Genomic DNA, 13,297 nt, shown 5'->3' on the forward strand with positions numbered 1-13,297 from the left:
GTGAAATATTTACGCTCATTTGCCGGTAATTAATTGGCAAAAGAAGGAGTGTTTATCTCCTTTTTCGATCTCTGATTAGAGATGGAGCGAGAAAGTGGCTAGGATCAACGAAAAGTAAGTTCAACTGGCCTGAAGAAAAGCTTTACGTACAATAGTACGTAACGTCGGACATTTTTTCACGCGGTTAGGGCACGCGGTTAGAGAATGTAATTAGGGCACGTAATTAAAATATACGTGATTAGAGATAGGCTTTCCTCGAATAATTTCACTTAATCGAGAAATACAATTGTTAGGGCTATTAGGTGATTATTAAGATTTTTTAATTTTCCTTTCAAGAAGCAGAGGATTGTTAGGGCTATTATGTGATTAATTTAGGTGATTAATATATTATGTATCTTTTGAAGAATCAGGAAATGTAGGTTTAAATAATATTAGGGAAAGCAGATTAATAAATATTTCAATAATTATATTATTTATATTAAGAATTTTTAAAGGGTCAATATTTTATTTTTTTTTTTTTAATAGGTATTTTATTTATACAGGGTGTTCTAAAAAGGTATGTCAAAAATTTAAGGAGATATTCCTCACACCTGAAGGATGATGTTATATGGACATAGGTGCGGAAATGCTTATTTCAGGAGTTATGTTGAAAATACTGTTAGCTGTATTACTTACACAAAGAAAAATTTAGGATTAATGTTATTGTAGACGACAATCGTTTAATTAGGCTTATTTACATTTGGTTTTAATGTGACCTTGAGTATGTTACAATAAATGTTGAAAATGTTCACCATTTTCCTGAATACAAGCAGTGACACGTCGACGCATCGATTCACGGACACGTTCAAAAATGCCACCAGTGCGTGATATTCAAGATCTTCGTGACCGTATCACTGTAGGTTGCGAGACAATCCGCTGTACGCCAGGCATTTTTGAACGTGTCCGTGAATCGATGCGTCAACGTGTCACTGCTTATCATATTCTATTTATATTACTTTTAGAGAATATTTCTAGGTACTCGAAAAAAAATTTTGTTTTAAAACAAAATATAAATAATATTAAATATTTTGGAGATAATTTTATAGCTACAGTGCAAAATTAAGCATACACATAATTTGTAACGTCAAAAAGATTGTCTGAATTTTATATTTTCTATATGTCAAGATTATCAAGTTATGCTATTATAATACATCTAAATGTCTTCATTTAGCAACAATATATGCAGAAGATGAGAAAAGTAGTTGCAATAAAGAAATATATTTATTTAAAAATTGAAGAAAAATACCTCTTTAAAAAACAAAATAGTTGCCTGTTATTCCACACATTCGTGTATGCATATATTTAAAGAAAAAATAGAGATAAGTATTTTATAGTATATTTATTTAATGCCTTACCTTATTTGTTAAACTAGCCACAGGTTAGCTTCAAATGTGTGAAAATTCAATCGCGATCTTACCACTTCAAGATAATGTTATAAACTGACGGCGCTATCGGCATACCTAGAGTAAAGTATGTAAAGTACGTGTCATGTAAATATCACTTTTTGAGTATATAACAAAAAAGATATATCTTATTTTCATCGATAGAAATAAATATGTATATATTTATAATATATTTGTATCTCGTTTTCGTTTATAAAGCTTTTATTTAAAACAACTTTTCTCGAAAAAGATTCGAGAAAATCAATTGAAAATGTCAATAAAACATCAACATAAAATATCTGAAGTGATACGATAAAGATATAATTGTCCTGTACTTATTTCACATGTACAATAAATCATTGCAAAAAGACAATTCTTTAAAAAAAATAAAAAATATGAAATATAGAATATTTTTTTATCTTATACACAGATACAATTCTCATTTTTTGGTAGAGAGAGAGAGAGAGAGAGAGAGAGAAAGAGAGAGACAACCAAAAAATTTTCTTTATAAATTATATTTCACGAAAATTATATTATTCTATTTTACGATTATTAAAGATTGTTTATTGTATATATTGTATATATTATTGTATATATATTGTATTGTATATAATCTCTTTATTATCTCTTTACAAATTCTTATGTTAAATATATAAATCTATAATAAATCTATATAAATCTATATATAAATCTTTTTATCAATTATACACAATACATTTTTTATTGTAATTTATATAAATTTTAATAATTTTGAATATTGACCGTTCTTTTTTAATAAGAAAGAATGCAAATACAAGAGACGAATTGACTAAAATAAGACACAAATGGAACATCAGTTTTGTATTAAACATGTTACAAACTTAAATACTTACATGTCGCCCAGTAATATATTATATGAGAAATCGCGGAATGACGCCGAATCCATAACATGTATTATATATACATATATATATTGTATATGTACAATAACATGCGATAATAAGTGATAATTGCGGACAATCATTATATAATGTACACACATGCGGTATGTAAAGCCAATTACCAATAATTACATATTAATTGCAAGAATCTCTTAAGCTTTAAGAATTGGCGGAATCGGACAAACAGACATCTTGAATCAGAATTCTTGAACATCTTTCTTTCTCTTTTCATTTTTCTCTATTTTTTTCTCCCATATTTTTGCACATTCTCTCTTCCATTTTCGTCGTTTATACCCATGTGCAAAACAAGTCCGACGAGTTCTTATCCCCGTTGTTTCCAAGAGACACTTGCTATCGTGAGATTAAAGATAAAAAGAAAGGTTGTCAATAGCATTGTTACTTGTTAGGCCTATAAAATTAATTTTTACATTCTAATTTTTTTATCAACATGTATAATACATTCTTAATAGCAGACAAAAATTATGGTCTCTTTTTATTTCTTATAGTTACAAATTTGTTATACTGTTTGGATGTAGGTTTGCTTTATAAGAAAAATTTATACAAACATTTAAGCAACATAACAAAGACTGATTTAAATTATACGATATGGTATAATATATTATCACTACTCTGCCTGTCATATGCCGATATATGTAAATGCGTAGTTTTTGTCACACAACAGAAAAATATTCCAAGTCACAAATAATTTATCCTATGCTAAGTTGAAAAAAATATCGAGGAATCTTTGGCTACTAAAGCAAAGAATTAAAGTTTAAAATAAAAATTATGTCTTTATAATATTAACTAAACATTATGAAATATTGAGAAGAAATCTACTTCAATTTTTAACATCATTATAGAATTAAAAAATTGTTACATTACGTCTTTCTCATAAAACAAAATCGAAAAATGAAAAATAACAAAAATTTGAAAAATTAATGTTTCTGGATAAATTATTAATAAAATTATACGATACAGAACACAGAATATAATATATTGTTAATCTACAATTTCGAAAAAAATTTACCAAGATGCAAACATATTTAATTTTTTTATCTCACGAAAAAAGATTTTATATGTATTTAGAAATTATTCTGTATGAATTATATAATTGTTGTTTATAACGTATTCCTCGAGATTTCAAGTAATAATCTATACGAATTTTTTTATACCAACTTATTACATAAAGCAAAGAATAAAAAATAAAACAATAATTATTTCAAAACCAGGATTTGAACTTCACAAACAACATTTAAGTACATTATATATTTTTTCTTTTATTCTTATAATTATTATATTTCAGCATTTGCAGATACAAAGATCCTTCGGCGCAAAACTCATAATGGATAATAATGATGCTTATAAAACTGAAGCTGAATGTGGAAAAAGAGAATAATAATAAAAGGAACTGCCGAGAAAATAATATTAAACTGTTACTCAAATTGAAGAATAAAATTTAAAAGAAAAATGAAGCTCGAGCTCAGTGTGAAATGTGAATAAGCTATAAACGCAAGAATGCTAGATTATCCCAAAAAATAGTGTTAAAGATAAAACAGAGAATCTATTATTAAGACTCATCAATTTTCTGTATTATATAAAGTTTGCGGAAGAATCACGGAAAAAATGGAAATATTATACGGCAGATATAAAGAGTCTTTAATGTAGAAATTGTAATTTAGAAAGATCATGTATCTCAAAACAATGAAAAAAAAACATAATGTTAAGAAGACCCGCTGAGCAAATAGCACTAGCCATTACTATTTCAGTATTTTGGCATGTTTCATATAAATCACAGATTCGAAATTAAAAGGAGACGATTTACAAGCAGCTATATAATTTAAGTACACTTATAAGTAACAAAAGAGTATTAAGTTATACAAAAGAGTACATAAAGCCTTAAGGGCTTTAAGTGATTTGGTCTGAGACAGATACGTCATCATCAATTAACTATTTAATTTAAACAGTTTCGTCTGTAGATTATTTCTTTCTATTTGTATCCAAAGGATTGTCTTTATCTTAAATTCTAACATCGCAATTTTAATTTTTAATTAAGTTAAATACTTCGTCATATTGAGCAAAACAATATTCAATCTATCTCTGACGCATTTCACGGGACGAATATAAATACAAGTATTAAATTATAAGATCTTTTAAGGGCTCTAAATCGTACTAGAAATATTAAAATCATGTCGATCGTTTACTTATTCTTACACAATATCTAATAAATGCTAAATAATGTATACAAATAAAAATATCTGTTCTCAAAATCGATCTAATTCCAATTTCGAGAACAGCGCCAATTGATGATTATGAGTCTTAAAAAACAAATGCGTACAAATGCATACAAATTTACAATTATAAATTTGAACGTATTATATTAGATAATGTTATGATATACATCTTTCTAATAACAATCTTCGTCATAAAACTAGGCAATAACTGCGTCATATTCGCATATGTTTATTTGCGGAGTATCAAAACATGGATAACGAGTATTATATCGTTCTTGCAGTTAAGGAGATTCGAGTATCCCCTCGTCTGTATTTCGTTGTATCACAATGTTTAGTTGAATATCAACATGTCCCTGGTGTCGGCCGAGGCTGACGCTTGGCTTGATGCTGAACTCTTTGATCCTATTTCACCATAAGTCCCAGAAGATGCATTGCTGGACGCTTGTGCATTGGCGTTCGCAGATCCCGATCCACTCGTAAGGGCCGATGATTTGCTGGAGCTGTTCGCTGATGCCAATCCGCCGTTGGTATGCGCGTTGGACACAGCGTCGGAGGTGGCTTTGGACGAGCCACCGCCGGATGCGATCGCGTTAGAAGACGCCTGAGCGTTGGCGTTTGAGCCTGCGGGATGGAATAGCGAATCATTTAATTACGATCAATCCGGATGCCACAGCCTTCGTCATGGACAACGCTGACGCCTCAGCCTCCGGACTTAGGCCTGTGGAAAAGTGAACACGAGAAGTTCTATTACGAATGATGATTGACATGAAAACACAAATACAGATGGTTAAAAAAGCTTCTGATGCTACATCGGAGTGTCGAAGTGAATCTTTTCACATCCAATGGTCGTTGTATCATAATGTTTAAGGTCATGCATAATCGACGAATGTCGTCGAAGTTGCTGGAAACGCACGCGATGACGTGATATCTGTGATAATCCGACAACGTGCAACTTGAAGGCTGATTTTGTGGTGACGTTGAACGACTGGTTTCCGAGAGCTCAATCGTTAATCGATAATAATACATAGCTTAAGATAATTTTTCATCTCTTGTATAATACGCGAGATAAATTATGCATTGGAAATTTTAAAAGGAGGCGCATTGTTTGATCGATGGTTATTTGAATGATGAATATTTACATATAATAAGGTGTTATGTGACTGACAATGTCAACAAGGTGTTACATAACGTAATAACTACTTAAAAAAGTCGCGTCTAATTCTAATAAAATAATGACCATTTAGCTGGCAATTTCAAAAATTACACGCTTGTATCTTTAACTATCAAAGGTTTAATTTGATACATAAAGTTTGAAAATGACCTTGTCATGGCGGATTGTGCAACACGAAATACAGATTTATATGTAAAATGTGTACCTCCTCCGGCTGATCCGCCAAATCCACCTTGACCACCGAATCCTCCGTGTCCAGAGCCTGATCCCTTAACGCCACTTCCGTATCCACCAAGGACATTATTTGAACTTCCAGCGTTGGCATTAGCATTAGCATTAGCGTTAGAAGAACCTCCGCCATATCCACCGAGGTTCGACCCAGAAGAGCCGTCTTGTCCATATCCACCGCTGCCTTGGCTGCCAAATCCTCCGTGACCTCCAGATCCTCCGAGAACAATTCCGTTACTTCCACCAGCGGTTCCTGCATTAGCATTGGCATTAGCATTGGCCCCAGAAGAACCACTGCCGTATCCTCCAAGGTTTAATCCAGAAGAGCCGCCTTGTCCATATCCACCGCTGCCTTGGTTATCATAACCTCCGTGACCTCCAGATCCTCCGAGAACAATTCCATTACCACTGGATCCTCCGTGACCGCCGGATCCTCCGAGAACTATTCCGTTACTTCCGCCAGCGGTTCCTGTATTAGCATTAGCATTAGCATTGGCCCCAGAAGAACCACTGCCATATCCTCCAAGGTTTAATCCAGAAGAGTCGCCTTGTCCATATCCACTGCTGCCTTGGTTATCATAGCCTCCGTGACTTCCAGATCCTCCAAGAACAATTCCATGACCGCTGGATCCTCCGTGACCACCGGATCCTCCGAGGACAGTTCCGTGGCCACCAGATCCTCCGAGAACAATTCCGTTACTTCCGCCAGCGGCATTAGCATCGGCATTCGCACCAGAAGAACCACTACCATATCCCCCAAGATTCAATCCAGAAGAGCCGCCTTGTCCGTATCCACTGCTGCCTTGGTTATCATATCCTCCGTGACCTCCAGTTCCTCCGAGAATAATTCCGTTACTTCCACCAGTAGCGCCAGCATTAGCATTGGCATTGGCATTAGCACCAGAAGAACCACTGCCGTATCCTCCAAGGTTTAATCCAGAAGTGCTGCCCTGTCCATATCCACCGCTGCCTTGGTTATCATAACCTCCGTGACCTCCAGATCCTCCGAGAACAATTCCATGACCGCCGGATCCTCCGAGGACAGTTCCGCCACTTCCGCTAGCGGCTCCAGCATTGGCGTTAGCATTGGAATTGGATAAACCTCCAGCTTGTCCTCCACCATAGCTCGGACTACTTGATCCTTGACCTCCGTAACCACCAAGAATAGTTGATCCGGAAGATCCACCGCCATATCCGCCTAATATTGGACTGCCTTTGATCGGTCCACCGAGTTCTCCTCCTCCAGTACCGGCATTGGCATTAGCGCCAGCGTTAGCTCCTGCTGAACCGAGCGAGCCCGAAGATCCAGAGAATTGTCCGGGATACGTTGTAGGAATGCCTTTGGGCTTCTCGCCCAAAACAATATCGCCTCCTGCTCCTCCCGTGTTGGTCCCATGGGACACGCCGCCATTGAGGAATGGATTATTCGCACCTACCGGTTGATGTCCGGTAGAGCCGGCTCCAGCATTTGCATTGGCCTGAGCGTTAGCAGTGGCGCCGGATTGTCCACTGCTTAAAAATGGATTGTTTCCGCCAATTGGAGTTGATGGAACTTCTGGGTAATTGCTACCTTGTTGATATCCTCCTAGGATACCGCCGCTTCCGCCTGTACCTGCTTGAGTATTGGCGTTAGCGTTAGCATGAGCATTAGCGTTGGCATTGGCATTTCCCGCGCCGCCTGATAAGAAGGGATTACCACCGTGGCCACCATAAGAGCCTTGTTGTGCTGGATACGTTCCTTGGGTACCACCATTTCCGTAACCATTAGCTAAAATAAGAAAAAAATAATGATTTCAATTTTTTTTCTACATTATAATTATATATAATTGATATCATTATATAATTATATATAATATTTTATATATACACAGAATGTGTGTATAATAATCGCCCTAACCGTCGTGTACAGGTAGGACGGATTAAATCGAGTAGAAAAGTTCCATATCATTTTTCGATCTTCAATGATTAATGAGAAATTAATTAAAAAATCGACTAATTCGCGCAAATATTAACGCGCAAGAAAGAAACAGCTCGCAGTCTTTAAAACACGAGGATTCAGCGTTATTTACAATTTATGTAGTTATTGTTATTTGTAGAATGCTCTCTTCAACGCTTTGTCGTGCACTTAATAAAAATGTAATAGCTATCTCTTTCTGCTGCGTGCTTCTTCTGCTGCCGATCTTTTTTAATTAATTTCTCATAATTACGAAAATCGCAAAACCGAATCTTCTACTCAGTTTAACCCACTGTACGATGTATGCACACATACACACACATAATATTATATTAATTTTATATAAAGATATATTAAAACATAAATATATGAAAATTAAATTAGCACGAAAGTCACGAAATTTATGCTCTCAGTCTCAGTCACGTACAATGTCAGATTCTTCGTAAGCATCTTTTTTATTCAGAGATGCGAGTTACAATATAAAAAAAAGTACTGAAAATACATTATTAAGCAGATCCTTATTTATCGTCGTCGTAAACAATGTGCTGTTAAAAATTTTTACTTATGAAGGAAGGTTTTCACAATCTTCGATTAGATGTATAAAATGCAAAAGATATCTACAGATATACATATCCTTGAGTGCGAATTTTTGATGCAAAACTTGTGCAATGAAAAGAAAAATAGAACGATGAAACATGTTAATCACATAAAAAGCTGTGGAGAGGAATAGAGCATTCGGAAATTCTGTTCCATTGCGATCCAAAGTCTCAATTGTCATCCAGCATCGTTTGCACATGTATAAGGTATATGTGCAAAAAGAACAACAAATAAATATATGTGCAGAAAGATCAACGTCGAGTCAATTAGATGTAATTATGAGCCTCTTCAGGAAGAATTATATAAAGAGAATGCAGAAAATTTGCGGTGCTGCCACCGATTAGTGCATAATCTCAACGAGTCGATGATCACGTGATAACTTTCGATTATGAAGTGTCACCTTGGCTAGTCGCTGGTTCCTCGATGACGATAATCTGGACGGGCTGTTGCTTTGGTTTACCCCCGTAATGCGGCCGACGATGGTGATAATGATGAGGATGTGGATTATGATACTGCGGATACTGCACTGGTGGTGAGTAATTCTCGGTAATAACAACCGGAATAACAGTTTCTTTACCAATTCCTTGAGGAATTGGTCGGTAGAACGGCTGTTGAGGCGTTGGATGGACCGGTTGAGAAATCGGTAACGTATTTACCGGAATGACTTCTATTTGGTCTATTCCTCCACCAGGATATTTGCCCGGGACTACGTTTATGCCACCGCTGCCCGCGGCGTTCGCAGCCGCATTTGCGTAAGCATTGGTGTTAGCGTTGCCGTTGACCTTAGGTCCAGAAGGTATTGGATAATAAGAGCTGCCCGGTAAAGCTCCGCCACTGCCACCGTTGGCGATAGCGTTGGTATTCGCATTAGCGTTAGCATTAGCGTTAGACTGAGAGCCACCGTAACTTCCGTAATACGGTTGATTGGTTTGAATGGGAGCCTGACTGACGCTGGGACGGTAATAACCGCCACTATCACCATAACTTCCCGGGGTTCTTGAAGAACCTCCATAATTACCTACATTAAAAGTGTATCGCTTATTAACGTATTAACGACAAAACGATAATGATAAAGATAAAAATTTAAATATCTGGAAAAGAAACATGATAAAGAAATATTTTAAAAAATAAAATAATTATTATGTAATAGTTATTATGACGATATGTGAAACCTACCTGAATTAGCGTTAGCGTTAGCGGACGCCTGCGCGTTGGAACCGCCGTATCCTCCGTATCCTTGAGCTTGAGCATCCGCTTTCGCTGAAGCCGAACCACCGTTCGCCGATGCCGAGGCTGACGACGAGGAATATCCACCTCCGACTCCGACCGGTCCGATATTGAAACCTCCTCCTACTGACTGAGAGTTAGCCTGGCTATTTGCACCCCCCTTAGGTTTGAAAATTCCCAATGGGTCCAACAAACCGACATTGCCGCCAATCAAATCGCGTAGTACACCTTTGCACGAACAAACAAAAAATTATAAGATTTTCGAATATAAGAAGTATAAGAACGATAATGCGATATAGAAATTGTCTCAAGTTGCTCTTCATAATTCTCCTTATTTATAAACTCTTCGATAAATGTATTGTCTAATAAAAAAAGAGCTTCAAAATATTTATATTTAGAAGAAAGAAAACGAAGGAACCGACGGTTAATTCGACTTTTAAAAGTTGGCAAAAACTATTTTGATATGATACGATGGTCTCAAACCAATGTTAAATTATCATTGTGCCTTCGAACGAACAAACAAAATATTATAAGATTTTCCAACATAAAGAACGACAATGCGATATAGAAATTATTTCAAGTTGATCTATAATTCCTTTTATTTATAAATTTTTCGATAAATGTGTTAAATAAAAAAGCTTAGAAATATTTAACGAAAATAATTTTACGAAAAAAACCGACGGTTAACTCGACCTATAAAAGTCCGAGCAAAAACTATTTTGATACAACACGATGAGTTCCAGACCAATATTAAGTTAATTATTATTGTACAAATATTTGAAAAGAGAGAAGCCTGGCAATAATCGAATGCTCAAATTCGTTCAGTTTAAAACTGAAGGAAAAGGGATTACTTTTTAATCAAAAACTCACCAGGTCTTGCAGAGGAATTCTTAATCAATAGCAGCACCACCACGGGCACCAAACACTTGAGCAATCTCATGATTCTCACTTTCGCAATAAATCGATTATTTGTCTAGCCCGCACAATATTTCTTTTTGTTTTGACCGTTTCGCCGATATCTCGATGGTCGGAGAGTCAAGAACGACTGAAGCTCTCTCACCAAGACAACATCTTATATACGATACACGCGTGGATTTTACGTCGGACAATAATTGATCCTCTTTCTCTCCCATCGCGTTCGCCGCCTCTACGTTTCCGTTCAGGATATTTTAAAATTATTATTTTGTGAGATTAATGCCAATCCCGAAAAGCATTGTATTTTGGAAGCAGCATATTTTTGCGTTAAAAATTCTAATAAAATAATTGACATTAAATAATTATGACACCAACGATTTTCAGAACGAGAAAAGCTGGTCGTATGACAAGAGTTTTGCCGCTCGAATGTCGCGCACGGAATCGTCTATCAAGGTCCGCTTATATTTCGACGAAGCGTTTACACATTTTCGAATCTTGGGATATTCCTTGCCATTCTATTGGAAAATGATTGGTATAAGTAATCATTTTATATCGTTATTCATACGGGATTTCTCTACGTAATTTATGGGAACTTTTTGTTGGAAACAACCCAACAAAAAGTAATATATTTTTATAAATTATTTCAATTAGAAAGAAGCTGTAAATAAAAAAAATTTTTTCAAGAAATATAAAAGAGGAAAAAAAAGATGTAGAAGTATAGATGTAATAATTAAGAGAGTTATCAGTATTTCTTTGTTCTTAAGTAAATGTAAACAAATTAAATAACGATTATTTTATTTTTCAATTTTTTCGGAATTATCTAAAATAGTTTTCATTTAAAAAATATTTGCGAATAACATTTCTTATGTTATTAAAATATAATAATTATTATAATATTATTAGCACGCTTAGATGATTACGATTATTGGCATTTTCATTGTTGTACGAACAATAACATACATATTGTATTATGCAATGAATTTATCACAAAATAAAGAGTCTATATATCTAGACTTGACCGGATTCGTGTATATTTTACATAAAAAATAACTTTTATTCCATAGAAATTTGCATTAACCAGGAAAATATTATTAATATTCTCAGTTCTTGCATAAGCACAATAAATTTAATGCAAGAAAAATATTGATTTCCAAATAGCCTTAGCAACGTAGCAATATCATTTGCAATTTAAGCAGTCAACATGACAAATCCCATATGTATGTATATGAATTTCACTGAATTCTGTCTCCTTTTTATATCGGTAATAATTAATTGTAGACAGATATGATTAAAGATCTTATTACAAATTTTATTTTATATTTGAAATTATGTGGAAAAAATAACTAAGTTTTCTATGTATTATTTTAAAACTTGATAACTGAAATATAAAAATATAATAGAAATGATAACTGTATCTTAATTATATAAGAAAAGTTAATGAAAACCATTCTAATATAATATGTTCTCACTCCATGCCACAATTTATTTGTATATAGTAAATATTTTTAATTTAGAAGTGTTTCAAATATATTGTATTTATTTTTTAAATTAGATGGTTCTTGCCATCAAATTGTTTATTTAATTTTTCTACCAAGTATTTTTTGAGATTGCAACACATGAATTACTTGAATTACATAAATTATTTGATTCATAAACAATACGAACATGTAATCACAAAACACCACGCGAAAAATTTTTTTTCTTTTTCATAAAATTAGCATAAATGACCACAGCCAATCGACGATACACACGATATTCACATAAGCGTCATTCTTCTACACGCGTACATTTTAAAAATTATTATACTTAGTAAAGAGTGTCTTTTTTAATATAATATTACTCCTTAAATGCGCGTAAAAAAATTATGCTTAATAAATTTTATAAGATTAATTATACGAGAAACATAAGCATATAAAAAATCAATCAGTATTCATGGGGAAAACCCCAATGAACACATGAAAGTAACGAACAAACGAGAGAAACAAAAGTTAAACCAGCAGTTCTCGAAATATTCTTTCTTTTTTGCTGTGAGTCTTGATGATTGGCGATGAGGATTTATATTGGGTCAAGGAAAGATTCAAGGTACAAAAAATATCGCTAAGAAGAATAATTTCTATTCAAGCTCTCAGAATTATTACGTCATTAACTTCTACATAATTAAAACGTTTGATTAAAATTTATCTAAATTAAATTAGAATTTAAAAAAAGCTAAAATATATTAGAACTCTATGTTATTATGATTGCATTTTGATTATTCTTTTCTCTAACATACAACTAGTATTAGATTACCGTTAAACTAACACTAACTTAGCATTAGATATGCTATAATTTTTCATAATGACTTATTCTAAGAAATTTTGAAAGCTATATGGAAGACATTTTATCGATGATTACAAAATTCTTATTATGATATCTTTTATATTCAGTCAACAGCTTTGTTATGATGAATTAATGATATTTAGTCATTAATCAAGCATTAACTAACTAACACTAACAATTTAACTGAAAACGAAGCTATTTTCTAAGTTCTATCCTCAAGCGAAACCTGTTTCGTTCCGGTTCTTCAAGGTCAGGTTCAATGACTGGTCTCTATCTAACTATCGATGAAAATTAACACACATACACACACACAG

General features: G+C 33.9%; 1 protein-coding gene across 3 annotated transcripts; it reads right to left on the reverse strand.

Annotated features, from left to right (window-relative positions):
• Positions 1–3,598: 3,598 nt before the first annotated feature.
• On the reverse strand, positions 3,599–10,806 carry LOC145972777 (uncharacterized). Of its 3 annotated transcripts, none has more exons than XM_083101695.1 (5): positions 10,620–10,805; positions 9,699–9,977; positions 8,923–9,540; positions 5,949–7,739; positions 3,599–5,193 (listed from the first exon to the last, which is right to left on the reverse strand). In XM_083101695.1, the coding sequence occupies exons 1-5, from the start codon at positions 10,687–10,689 to the stop codon at positions 4,904–4,906; spliced, it is 3,048 nt and encodes a 1,015-aa protein (XP_082957821.1). In that variant the 5' UTR covers positions 10,690–10,805; the 3' UTR covers positions 3,599–4,903. The 3 variants fall into 3 exon arrangements, with proteins under 3 accessions (XP_082957821.1, XP_082957823.1, XP_082957822.1); XM_083101696.1 differs by having other exon boundaries at positions 5,151–5,290; positions 10,620–10,806; XM_083101697.1 differs by lacking the exon at positions 8,923–9,540 and having other exon boundaries at positions 10,620–10,804.
• Positions 10,807–13,297: the final 2,491 nt, after the last annotated feature.

The sequence above is a fragment of the Camponotus vicinus genome, unplaced genomic scaffold (genome assembly GCF_025532165.1).
Source record: "Camponotus vicinus isolate PSW18456_S1 unplaced genomic scaffold, iyCamVici1.0 SCAF_6, whole genome shotgun sequence".
Taxonomy (NCBI): Eukaryota; Metazoa; Arthropoda; class Insecta; order Hymenoptera; family Formicidae; genus Camponotus; species Camponotus vicinus.

Excerpts from the sequence above, each read along its gene's own strand:
- LOC145972777 (XM_083101695.1), bottom strand. The coding sequence starts at position 10,689 with ATGAGATTGCTCAAGTGTTTGGTGCCCGTGGTGGTGCTGCTATTGATT. Across the intron at positions 9,541-9,698 it reads TAACGCTAACGCTAATTCAG|GTAATTATGGAGGTTCTTCA; the intron begins GTAGGTTTCACA and ends CTTTTAATGTAG. Across the intron at positions 5,194-5,948 it reads TGGCGGATCAGCCGGAGGAG|GCTCAAACGCCAACGCTCAG; the intron begins GTACACATTTTA and ends TCCATCCCGCAG.